This window comes from Macaca nemestrina, chromosome 1, assembly GCF_043159975.1.
Source record: "Macaca nemestrina isolate mMacNem1 chromosome 1, mMacNem.hap1, whole genome shotgun sequence".
Taxonomy (NCBI): Eukaryota; Metazoa; Chordata; class Mammalia; order Primates; family Cercopithecidae; genus Macaca; species Macaca nemestrina.
This window is the reverse complement of record NC_092125.1, coordinates 170,846,205-170,859,444: the sequence shown is the minus strand read 5'-3', so window position 1 is coordinate 170,859,444 and position 13,240 is coordinate 170,846,205. Positions and strand designations below refer to the sequence as shown.

The window sequence follows — 13,240 nt, the reverse complement described above, 5'->3', positions numbered from 1 at the left end:
ATTTTATTTCTAGATTAATCTACTTTTGCAATATTTCTGTTAAGTATTTGTATTTCTTATAGCCCATGATATATTACTTTGTTATTTGGGTTTCTTGTTAACTACTTCAGGATAAGGATCTTGTCATCTTTTGTTCTATCCCTGTGATTTTGGACTTATAGTATGAGTACTAAGTAAATATTATTTGAATTGAGATGTTAATATTCTTTGTCACATTCTTTGATAATTAAAAGTATCACCTTAGTTAATCTAAAAATGATAATTTTTTTCAATTCTGAAGGATGTTTCAGTATCTGAAATTGACTTTACTTGATGGTTTTGAATTTCTACGTATACTAATGTTTTCAGTCATTTTCTTATATTTTCTTTTAATAATTCGTGTCACTCATTGGGTGCCAGGCACCATGCTAGGCTCTTTAGGAAATATCTTTAATTCTCACAACAAACCTACAAGATAGATTGAGGTATTCCCATCTTATGAATGGGAAGGCAGGAAATTTGAGAAGTTAAATAATTTGTCCAAAGCCACATGGGTATTAAGTGGCAGAGCTGAAATTTAAACCAAGGCTGTGTCTCTAATACTGGCGTTCTTTTAAATATACATCTTTGCTTGGTTTTATGTTTTGTGTGTGAGAAAGAGAGAGAGTGAATATGTGTTACAGTATGTTGTTACCATGGCTTTTCATTTTTGGTTGACCTATTTTGGTATATCATTTATTAGCAATTTTCTAAAACCTTGTAAATGGCTTGTAGTAATAACAACTGACATTTATTGAGCATTTATAATGTTCCAAGTGGTATTCTAAATAATTTACATGCATTAACTCATTGAGTCCTTACAACAATCTTGAAGGATAAGTAGGAATTTGATAGATAAAGAAGGAATGCATTTCAGGTAAATAGAATGGCATGATGAAAGCAAGAGCAGTGAGATATTAAAGGGCATATTTAGGAGACAGAGAGATGTCCAGTTTAGCTATGGTAGGAGATAATTTTGAAAAGGACCAAATTATAGAGGAAGATCTTGAGTGCTGTGCTAAAGAGTTAGGTCATTTTTTTTTTTTTTTTGGGCCGAGGACCAACATAGCAATATGTATGGTTGAGAGTATGGGTTTGTATCTATATGTCTGATACATATAAGCATTTTAAGTGATATTATTTATGAATTCAAAAATTAAAGTTATTAGAATTATTCTTAGGATGCATTATGTATATATATTTTGGAAGAAATACTTTGAAAAATCAAGAGATGAAAAGTAAATTATAAAGAAGCTATAAATGAGGGAAATACAAGACTTCTTTTCTGGAGTAGGATTGGGGATATAGGAAAGGAGAAAGGTGTGGGAAGAGGGGATAAGAAAAGAGAGAGAGCCAGAAAGGCGGCCGGAGGCGTTATGTCCATTGAGAGGTTTCCTTGTTATTGTCCCTGATCTTCAGTAAAGTCAGTTAAGCTCATGAAATACTTGATGTAAGAGGAATTTTTCTGGAAAAAGGTTAAATTTGGCATCTGGGATGAAAAAAACAACACATTATCATTGCAAGAGCTAAAAGCACATAGGACCATGACCTTAAGCTGTGAAGAATTAGCAGAAACCTTAGGGCTAGCTTTGGACTTCTACATGTCATATCATTTTTGGTTCAAACAAATGCTGGCTAGGACATTGATCATGCCCAGAAGGAGCACATCAAAATCATAACTGAATATATGCTTGTGAAATCATAGGAATTATATATATTAGTTTCTGTCCCCTGTTCCTGACTCAGAACTAAAACCCTTATAATATCCTGAGTGGTAGGGGTACTAGGAACATCTTCTGTTCTAGTGTTCGGTCTTTGATCCCAGTTCCTAACACAGTTGGTAACTCTTAGAATTTACTGAGTGATAGTGGTGATGAGAGTGTCTCATAGGAGCTCCTAAATCCCTTGGAATTTCCTGGGTGATTAGAATGCATCTTTTGTTCTAATGAGGTGACTCTGTTGGTTTCTGGATGGCATCTTGTCACCAGAAAGACCAAGCCATGATTAGAAGCTTGGAACTTTCAGCTCTATTCTCAATCCTCTGGGGAAGGGAAGAGGAACTGGAGATTGAGTTGATAATTTATCATGCCTATGTGATGAAGCCTCCATACGAATCCCTAAAGTATGGGATATGGAGAGCTTCTGGGTTGGTGAACACATCCACCTCCTGGGAGGTTAACACACTCCAATTTCATGGGAGCAGAAGCTCCTGTGCTTGGGACCCTTCTAGATCTTGCTCTGTGTACCTCTTCATCTGTATTCTTTGTGACATCCTTTATAATAAATGGCAAAATATAACCAAGTGTTTCCTTGAGTTCTGTGAGTCATCATAGCGAATTACCAAACCTGAAGAGGGGATAGTAGGAACCGCTGATTTATAGCCAAGTTGGACGGAAGTATGGGTAATCTGGAACCTACTTCTGATGATTGGTATCTGAAGTGGAGATTGATCTTATGGGACAGCCGTTAACCTGTGGGGTGTGTGCTAACTTTAGGTAGTTAGTTCATAATTGAAGCATGGGATTCCTGGTTGGTGTCTGCAGAGTTGGAATATCGGTTGGTGTGGGAAAAACCTTCACACATTTGGTGTCAGAGGTGAAGTGTTGAATATAGACTAAAAGGAAGTGTTTTTCCACTTCATGCTTTAAAAAGATAACTGATAGTAATGTAAAAGAATTGAAAGTCAGCAGGCAGGACATGATGACTTTGATATAGGGCAATGGATCTGGAAAAGAGAGGATGGATTTGAGATATTTTAAGGTAGCATCAACAGCATCTGGCAGATGATTGGATTTGGGGTCTTCGAAGACAGAGAGGAAACAAAGATTTAAATATCTCCATCTTGGATGATAGTGTTGGTAAGCAAAAGTGGTATACTAGAGGAAGCCTGAATTTTAGGGGGAAGATAATTTAAATTCAGGTATGTGTTATTTCAGGTAGGCTGTGTGAAAGTGAAGGATAGACATATTGATTTGTTAAGTTCCCCCCCCACCGCCCAGCAAGGTGGCATTTAAGGCCAATAGATAAGATCACATTGATGGAAAGTAGAGGTGGAAAATATCTGTCTTTAAGGATATACTGAAGAAGGATCAGTGAATTAAACTGAGAAAGGAAAGGCAATATATAGCACAAAATTCACAATAGTATACTACTGTAGAAACCAAAGGAAAGACATTTGCAGAAAAAGGCGGTTTCACAAAGTGTATAAATGCTTAAAAGAGGTAGAGCAGGAAATAGCCTGAGTAGACAGTGTAGGGCCTGGCAATGAGAAATTACTGATGACTTTTGAGAGAGCATTTTTACTAGAGTGGTAAGAATACAAAAGTAAAAGCAGTCATATTAATAGCAGCTAGTCTACATTTACTGATGCTGTGATATGTGCTATTTGCTGTGGCTCCATGATATGTGCTAAAACTAAATTGCATTGTTTTATAGAACGAATAGTTATGATACTGGAGTAGAGAAGAATTTATTTTTTATAGTCTGAGACAGTGTCTTGCTCTGTTGCCCAGGCTGGAGTGCAGTGTCACAATCATGGCTCACTGCAGCCTTGACCTCCCTGGGCTCAAATGATCCTCCTACCTCAGCCTCCGAAGTAGCTGGGACCACAGGTGTGTGCCACCACACCCAGTTAATTTTTTATTTTTAGTTTTTGTAGAGACAGGGTCTCCCTATGTTGTCCAGGGTTGTCTCAAACTCCTTGGCTCAAGTGGTCCTTCTATCTTGGCCTCCCAAAGAGTTAGGATTACAGGCTTGAGCCACCGTGCCAGCCAAGAAGAACTTGTATAAACTGTAAAACACAGTCTATAGAGGGAAATACTAATCAGTTTGACCAGATAAAATTAAAAATATCCACATGATATTTATACAAATATGTATAAATATACATATATAATAAATATATGTATATTACATTAAATATATGTATATGTTTATATGTACATATGTGTATATATACACATATGTATGTATGTATATGTAAAAATACATATATGTATATGTATACACATGTGTATATATACATAGACATATAGACATAGTGTATATAACAGTCTATAATCATAATTATATAATTATACTGTATAATTTTATATAATTATACTGTGTAATCATACTGTATAATTATATAATGTAATTATATAATATAATTATACAGTATAATTATGTATCACTTAGATAATATATAATTATATATTTATAATAATATAAATATATATTTACACATACATTTTATAGTATGTGCAAAGATGTATCAGGAAAGATTACTCTTCAAAACAATAAAGAACCACAAATGAATATGCATTGAATATAAAAACTTGAACAACCCAAGAAAAATGAGCCAAGATCATGAAGAGGTGCTGTCTAATTAGAAACTTGAATGGCCAAATATAAGAAAATGCATATCCTGGTAATAAGGGGAATGCAAATGAAAATGAGATACTATTCTTACTTATCAGATATAATATACAAAAATTTAAAGGTTTGATGATATCAAGTGTTAGCAAGGGTATGAAGAAATGGGAACTGAAACACTGCTGGTGGGACGGTAAATTGGTATAACCGGTTTGTGAGAAATTTGCGAGTACCTAGAAAAATAGAGAATATGTATAACTTATCACCCAGCATTTCTAAGACCCTTAAGTATTTACAGAGAAGTTCTCCATATGTGTGGAAAACACATGTACAAGAAATTTATTGTAGCTTTAATAAAAAGTTGGAAACAAGTATTCACAAGAAGAGGATTAGATGAATAAAGTTATTCATTCATTCCACAAGTATTTATTGAGAGCTTACTATGTGCCAGGCACTGGGGTTACTGCTAAAGGTATGAAACACACAATCTTTACTCTCAAGCAACTTACAGTCCAGCAGATGAGAGACATTAAATAACTAGAAAAATATTCACTTTGGTGAATTTTTAGTTCCTAACACATGTGTAGAGGTTATTGCCCTGCCTTGTCAAGACTTGCTTTGTTGCCTCAACAGAAATATAATATTCTCTTCACCTCATTTAAGATATTTTAATGCTAACATTTTCTTTTTGTCATTACAGACTTAATGACTTTTCACATTTACTGTATGTTGGTTGATCTCAACCAATAATCTTTTGATGCTCAAATTGTCGTGACATTGGCCAGTGGAAGGTCCTTTGAGATTTGCTTCTGTATCTTTCAACAAATCCATATTAATCTTATGAAACGACTTGTTTTCTTCCAAACCACATGTTCAGACCCACTTTGTACTTTACAGTATCAGATAGGAAGCTAGCAATTTCCCATTAGTCCTCATTTTTTTTTTTTTTTTTTTTTCTTTAGCAGAAAAAGTGTTAGAGACCATAATCTGAGTGCAAAGGTGCTTTGTGGGCATGATATTGACCCAGGCCATTTCAGTGGACAAGCTAGAACAGATAAATGTTTTCAGTGTTTTTCTTATAAAGGCATGAATTCAAATTAATATTTGAAATGTATTTCTAACTGGATCATATTCCTACTTAAATTCTTGATTCTTTAATATCTCCTTTTCTATCATAGAGAAATTTTCTAGTAGTTACTTTTGCTAAGGATTTTAGTGAAATTACTTTAGCTGGTGTCACTCATCTCCCATTTTCTGTGGTGTTTATCTGATGGATAGTTTCATTCATTTGTTTCAGTTCCCTTTCTATTTGAAGGCATTGACATTCTGATATCTCACAAGTCTAAGTACTTAGAAGGTAGCGGCTTTCAGCCACAGTGGTTTTATATCACTGCTACCCTCTGAGTCATCTACAGTGAATTCATTCATGATAATTTAATACAAGATTCTTAAACTTGATTCTGTCTCTGTTATTTAATTTCTAGTAATATTAGAACATGGTTGCAAAAATTAGATTATTTTAACAATGCTGAATCTGTCCTGATTTATCAAACTTTTAAACCTATCTTCTTACCTTTCTGAGCTACAAACATATTTCCTTGTATTATGCAGTTTTTCCTTCTCATTATATCATGCTATGTACTGTTATGTCAAGGTGTATAGTACATAAATCCAAATGGCCCTCCTAGTATTATCTAGACCAAATACCAAAAGTAAAAAAAATTGTTGCAATTTGTCTGTGATCTGTCTATGAAGAAAACAATTAAGAATTTATTTTATTTTTAATAAGCCTCATCTTTCCACAGATCGCATGCCATCACCTGGCTAGGATTTTTTCAGGTCTTCTCTTAGGTGACCAGGACATGATGGGCCTAAGAGCTATTAAGGAAAAATTACTTTAGGGTTATCTCTGGTATACCAGTTGTATCTCAGGGACCAAAATGATTTAACATCTGTCATTGTGGATTTGTCTATTTCTTCCTGAATTTCTATCAGTTTTTGCTTCCTTTACAGTAATTCCTACTTAATGTCACAGATAGGTTCTTGGAAACTGTGACATTAAGTGAAATGATATACAGCAGGTCCTCAACATCCTTTTGTTCAACTTCATTTCATTATAACAATGATGAGAAAAAAATTGATTGTATTGTACGTCATTTTGCTTAAAGCCACAGTTTCTGAGAACCTTTTGACAACATTAAGTGAGGACTATTTTGAAGCTCTGTTATTAGGTACATAAACATTTAGAATTATTGTTTCTTAATGAATTGACTCCTTAGTAGTTTTGAAATGACCTTCTTTATTCCTGGTGAATTCTTTGGTCTGAAGTCTATTTTGTCTGATATTAATATAGCCACTTCACAGACACACAACAGAAAAACAAAATTTCAGGCCAATATCCCTGATCGACATCAATGCGAAAATCCTCAATAAAATACTGGCAAACGGAATCCAGCAGCACATCAAAAAGCTTATGCACCACGATCAAGTTGGCTTCATCCCTGGGATGCAGCAAGGCTGGTTCAACGTACGCAAATCAATAAACGTGATCCATCACATAAACAGACCCAATGACAAAAACCACATGATTATCTTAATAGATGCAGAAAAGGCCTTTGATAAAATTCAAAACTGCTTCATGGTAAAAACTCTCAATAAACTAGGTATTGATAGAACGTATCTCAAAATAATAAGAACTACTTATGACAGACCCACAGCCAGTATCATACTGAATGGGCGAAAGCTGGAAGCATTCCCTTTGAAAACCGGCACAAGACAAGGATGCCCTCTCTTACCACTCCTATTCAACATAGTATTGGAAGTTCTGGCCAGGGCAATCAGGCAAGAGAAAGAGATAAAGGGTATTCAGATAGGAAGAGAGGAAGTCAAATTTTCTCTGTTTGCAGATGACATGATTGTATATTTAGAAAACACCATTGTCTCAGCCCAAAATCTCCTTATCCTGATAAGCAACTTCAACAAAGTCTCAGGATACAAAATCAATGTGCAAAAATCACAGGCATTCCTATACACCAATAATAGACAAACAGAGAGCCAAATCATGAGTGAACTCCCATTCACAATTGCTACTAAGAGAATAAAATACCTAGGAATCCAACTTACAAGGGAAGTGAAGGACCTCTTCAAGGAGAACTACAAACAACTGCTCAAGGAAATGAGAGGACACAAACAAATGGAAAAACATTCCATGCTCATGGATAGGAAGAATCAATATCATGAAAATGGCCATACTGCCCAAAGTAATTTATAGATTCAATGCCATCCCCATCAAGCTACCGTTGACTTTCTTCACAGAATTGGAAAAAACTACCTTAAAGTTCATATGGAACCAAAAAAGAGGTTGCATAGCCAAGACAATCCTAAGCAAAAAGAACAAAGCTGGAGGCATCTCACTACCTGACTTCAAACTATACAACAAGGCTACAGTAACCAAAACAGATACATAGACCAGTGGAACAGAACAGAGGCCTCAGGAATAATGCCACACATCTACAACCATCTGATCTTTGACAAACCTGACAAAAACAAGAAACGGGGAAAGGATTCCCTATTTAATAAATAGTATTGGGAAAACTGGCTAGCCATATGCAGAAAACTGAAACTGGACCCCTTCCTTACACCTTATGCAAAAATTAACTCAAGATGGATTAAAGACTTAAACATAAGACCTAAAACCATAAAAACCCTAGAAGAAAACCTAGGCATTACCATTCAGGACATAGGCATGGGCAAACACTTCATGACTAAAACACCAAAAGCAGTGGCGACAAAAGCCAAAATTGACAGATGGGATCTAATTAAACTAAAGAGCTTCTGCCCAGTAAAAGAAACTATCATCAGAGTGAATAGGCAATCTGCAGAATGGGAGAAAATTTTTGCAATCTCTCCATCTGACAAAGGACTAATATCCAGAATCTACAAGGAACTTAAACACATTTACAAGAAAAAAACAATCCCATCAAAAAGTGGGCGAAGGATGTGAACAGACACTTCTCAAAAGAAGACATTTATGTGGCCAACAAATATATGAAAAGAAGCCCATTATCACTGGTCATTAAAGAAATGCAATAAAAACCGCAATGAGACACCATCTCATGCCAGTTAGAATGATGATCATTAAAAAGTCAGGAAACAACATGCTGGAGAGGATGTGGAGAAATAGGAATGCTTTTACACTGTTGGCGGCAGTGTAAATTAGTTCAACCATGTGGAAGACAGTGTGGCAATTCCTCAAAGATCTAGAACCAGAAATACCATTTGACCCAGCAATCCTATTACTGGGTATATACCCAAAGGATTTTAAATCATTCTACTATAAAGACACATGCACATGTATGTTTATTGTGGCACTATTCACAGTATCAAAGACTTGGAACCAACCCAAATGCCCATCAATGATAGGCTGGATAAAGAAAATGTGGCACATATACACCATGGAATACTATGCAGCCATAAAAAAGGATGAGTTCATGTCCTTTGCAGGGACATGGATGAAGCTGGAAACCATCATTCTCAGCAGACTAACGCAGGAACAGAAAACCAGACACTGCCTGTTCTCACTCATAAGTGGGAGTTGAACAATGAGAATACATGGAGACTGGGAGGGGAACATCACACACCGGGGCCTTGCGGCGGGTGGGGAACTAGGGAAGGGATAGCATTAGGAGAAATACCTAATGCAGGTGATGGGTCGGTGGATGCAGCAAACCACCATGCGTGTGTGTACCTATGTAACAAACCTGCATGTTCTGCACATGTATTCCTGAACTTAAAGTATAATAATAATAAAAATATAGCCACTTCAGCTTTCTTTTGCTTAAAGTTACATGGTGTATCTTTTTTCATACTTTACACTTTATTTGTGTCTTTACATTTAAAATATGTTTCTAATAGGAAGTACTAGCTGAGTCATGCTTTTTTATCCAATCTAATAATCTTTGCCTTTTAAATTAAGGTATTTAGGGCCAGGCACGGTGGCTCACGCCTGTAATCCCAACACTTTGGGAGTCCGAGGCAGGTGGATTACTTGAGTCCGGGAGTTTGAGAACAGCGTGGCCAACATGGAGACACCTCATCTCAACTAAAAATACAAGACTTAGCCTGGCATTGTGGTGCATACTTACGTGTAATCACAGCTACTCAGGAGGCTAAGGCATAAGAATCACTTTAATCGTGGAGGCGGTGATTGCAGTGAGCCAAGACTGTGCCACTGCACTCCAGCCTGGGTGACAGAATGAGCCTGTTTCTCAAAAACTAAAAATAAATAAATAAATAAATAAATAAATGAATGTGTTTAAACCATTTACATTTAATATGATTAGTAATAAAGCTAGGTTTAAATATATCATGCCATTATTTGCTTTCTATTTGTTAAATCTTTTCTTTGTTCTCTTTTCTTCCTGTTCTACCTGCTTTTGGATTGAGTATTTTTATGATTCTCTTTTATCTCTTTTGTTGTCTTATTAGCTATAACTTTTTATTGTTATTTTAGTGGTTTAAAGTTTATAGTATACATCTCGGACTTATCACAGTGTGCCTTCAAGTGATATACCAATTAACATGTAGTAAAGAACCTTACAGTATACTTCACCTTCTCCCTCTTGGTCTTCATGATATTGTTGTCATACATTTTACTTATTTATATATTATACACCCCACACATTTTACTTATTTATATGTTACACACCCCATAGTAAATTGCTTTTATTTTGTTTTGAATAGTCAAATATCCTTCAAAGAGGGTATCATGTTTGGTGTTCTTCATTCCTTTGTGTGAATCTGTATTTCCATCTGGACCAGTGGTTTAATCATGGCTCAATGCAGCCTCAACCTCCTGGCTCAAGTGATCCTCCCACTTCAGCCTCCCAAGTATCTGCACCGCACCTGGCTAATTTTTTATTTTTTGTAGAAATGAGGATCTCACTATGTTGCCCAGGTGGGAGTGCAGTGGCACAATCTTGGCTCACTGCAGCCTCTGCCTCCTGAGTTCAAACGATTCCCTTGCCTCAGCCTCTTGAGTAGCTAGGACTACAGGTGCCTGCCACCATGCCTAGCTAATTTTTGTATTTTTAGTAGAGATGGGGTTTCACCATGTTGTCCAGACTTGTCTTGAACTCCTGACCTCAAGCGATCCACCTGGCTTGGCCTCCCAAAGTGCTGAGATTACAGGCGTGAGCCACTGCAGCCAGCCAGAATCTTCCTGTTTTAGCCTCCCAAAGTGCTAGGGATTATAGGTGTGAGCCACCATGCCTGGCTAAGGTTTCTTTTAATGCAGGTTGGCTGGTGATGTCTTCTTCCAGCTTTTGTATGTCTGAAAAAGTATTTATTTTGCCTTTGTTTTTGAAAGATGTTTTTGCTGCGTATAGGATTCTGAGTTAATGATTTTTTTCTTCCGTACTTTAAAGATGTTGCTGCACTATCTTCTTTTGTTTCCGGTGAGAAATCTAATATCATCCTTGTCTGTGTCCCCTCTTCAAAGAGTTAATTATGTATAGAATATAGGATATTATTATTAATAACGAATATTATTGATAATACCTTATATTAGTTAACTCTACAGTATGTAAAACATTTCAGCATTCAAACTTGGTTTTCATAGGCAGAATAAGATTTATCTTTTAAAATTAGAAAAAAGGATTAGAAAGATTGTGACATACTTCACATCTTAAGACAGTAATGATAATGTTTGTTACCATTATAGACATTTCTCTGGTTTTCTTTAGACCATATGTTTATTTTTTAGATGAAGATAAAACCTTACCTGCAGAATCGGGATGTACAATAGAGGATCACGTAATTGCAGGAAATGTAGAAGAATTTCGTAAAGATTTCATTTCTAGAATATGGCTGACCTACAGGGAAGAATTCCCTCAAATAGAAGGCTCAGCTTTGACAACAGACTGTGGGTGGGGCTGCACATTGAGAACTGGTCAGATGCTCTTGGCTCAAGGACTCATACTACACTTTCTTGGTAGAGGTAAATGAAATCTCTGTTTTTTTTGTTTTTTTTTTTTTGTTGTTGTCGATATTTTTCCATTTGAGTTCCAGCTTACAAACTGCATGAAATTCCCTGAGGTTAATTTCTTGACTGAGATTTTCTAAGGAGTTGTAACTAATTTGGGGTATTGCATTTTTTTTTTTTTTGAATTGGGTCAGATATGACATATGTAAACTTTCCTGATTCCCTTTTCAAAAATGCAGGTTAAATATACCTGTTATTCTTGGTCACCATTATGAGTTAAGTTAGTTCAATTTTTAGTACCCTTTGGATTTTATTGTTGTTACTATTTCTTTCCTTTTGGTTGAACTCTGGATTATCTCCAGTTTAGTTAAGTCCTGGGCAGGTCAATAACAGTGACTTTGGGGAGATATGTAATATTTTTGAAATTTTAAGAGACTTTACTCTGGTTTCTTTATTTTCTCCCTACATGTCGATAATGGTTTAAAAGTATTTTTTATCTTTATTAGTGTGATTATACTCAGTTATATTAAATCGATTAGACATACTCTTTTAAATTAAAAAAAAAAATTTTAGCAATAGGGTCTCACTCTGTTGCTCAGGCTAGAGTGCAGTGATGTAATCGTAGCTCATTGCAACTTCGAACTCCTGGGCTCAAGCTATTCTCCTGCCTCAGCTTCCTGAGTAGCTGGGACCATAGGTGTATGCCACCATGCTTAGCTAATTTTTAAACTTTTTTGTAGAGATGTGGTCTCACTATGTTGCCCAGGCTGGCCTTGAACTCCTAGGCTCAAGTGATGCTTCCACCTTGTCTTCCCAAAATGTTGGGATTACAGGTGTGAGCCACTGTGCCTGGCACTAGACATATTCTTAATAAGGTCATCATGCAGTTTTAGACCCTAAAAAATGTCGTTGATACTTAACTTACATATATATTTTTTCCTAATGTGCCACCTTTGTGTTAGTCCATTTTTAATAATGTGTACATTTGCAGGAATATTTTAATTTACAATTTTAGGATATAATTTGATTATTAAATACTGTCAGATTTTTATAAGTGTTAAGACAGTATCCCTACAATGCATGGCATATATTTAGTAACTTTTTTGTAGAGATTATTGATGAGATTATTTAGAGAGAATGTTTATTGAAGAATGGCGTCGAAAATGTAAGGAAAAATAATTTTTAAAATGGTTTTCTGGGATGATTTATTTATAGTCTTGTGCAGTTATGGGCAAAGATTGGAATATTTTTCAGTCCTCACTAGATCTCTGAATCTATGACTTATTTTGTTAACTTAAAATTATATGCATGTTTGGGGATTGTCTTGTTATTCAAAACAGTGACATAATGGATATATTTGATTTTTCGAGGTCTTTGATCTTTTATGATTTCCTTTATTAACTGTTAGAGAATTGTTATTACTCTGTTAATAATGATTAAGTTATTCTGAAGAAATGTACAAGAAAATATTTTGAAAAAAATTTCATACTTCCACGGTCAGACTTCTATTTTAACATATAATCAAAACATCCACTTTCTGAAGATATCTCTTATGAGTATCATAAATGTTAGTAAATATGTTTATGGTGCCTTTGGGTAGTCAAGACTGGATGTTTGATAAGCAGTCTGATAATGAAATATAAAAGTCTTTATTCTATCTCAGCACTGTCAAAGAACAGAAAAAAGAGCACCTGGGGTTGTCCATTTTTACCCAAGGTTGCTATTTTTTCTTTCTTTTGTCTTGTATTTTTGTAAATTTTTTCTTGATTATATGAAATTTTGGAAACTACAGAAAAGTACAGAGAATATCCATTAAGGTATAAACATCATTGATATTTTGGCATATTGTTGTCTTGTACCTTTGTTTTTTAAGCAGTTTTATTGAGC

The 13,240-nt window shown here is 35.3% G+C and overlaps 1 protein-coding gene across 14 annotated transcripts in view; it reads left to right on the top strand.

The window, feature by feature from the left end:
• Positions 1-13,240, top strand: part of LOC105495177 (autophagy related 4C cysteine peptidase) — a 119,007-nt gene that overhangs the window by 21,224 nt on the left and 84,543 nt on the right. For all 14 annotated transcript variants that reach the window (XR_011620235.1, XM_071092204.1, XM_071092185.1 and 11 more), the window contains one exon: positions 11,135-11,368. Coding sequence is in view for 13 of the 14 variants with exons in the window: in XM_071092204.1 (XP_070948305.1) it covers positions 11,135-11,368 (234 nt within the window). In the remaining variant the exon portion in view is untranslated. The remainder of the gene's footprint in view (positions 1-11,134; positions 11,369-13,240) is intronic.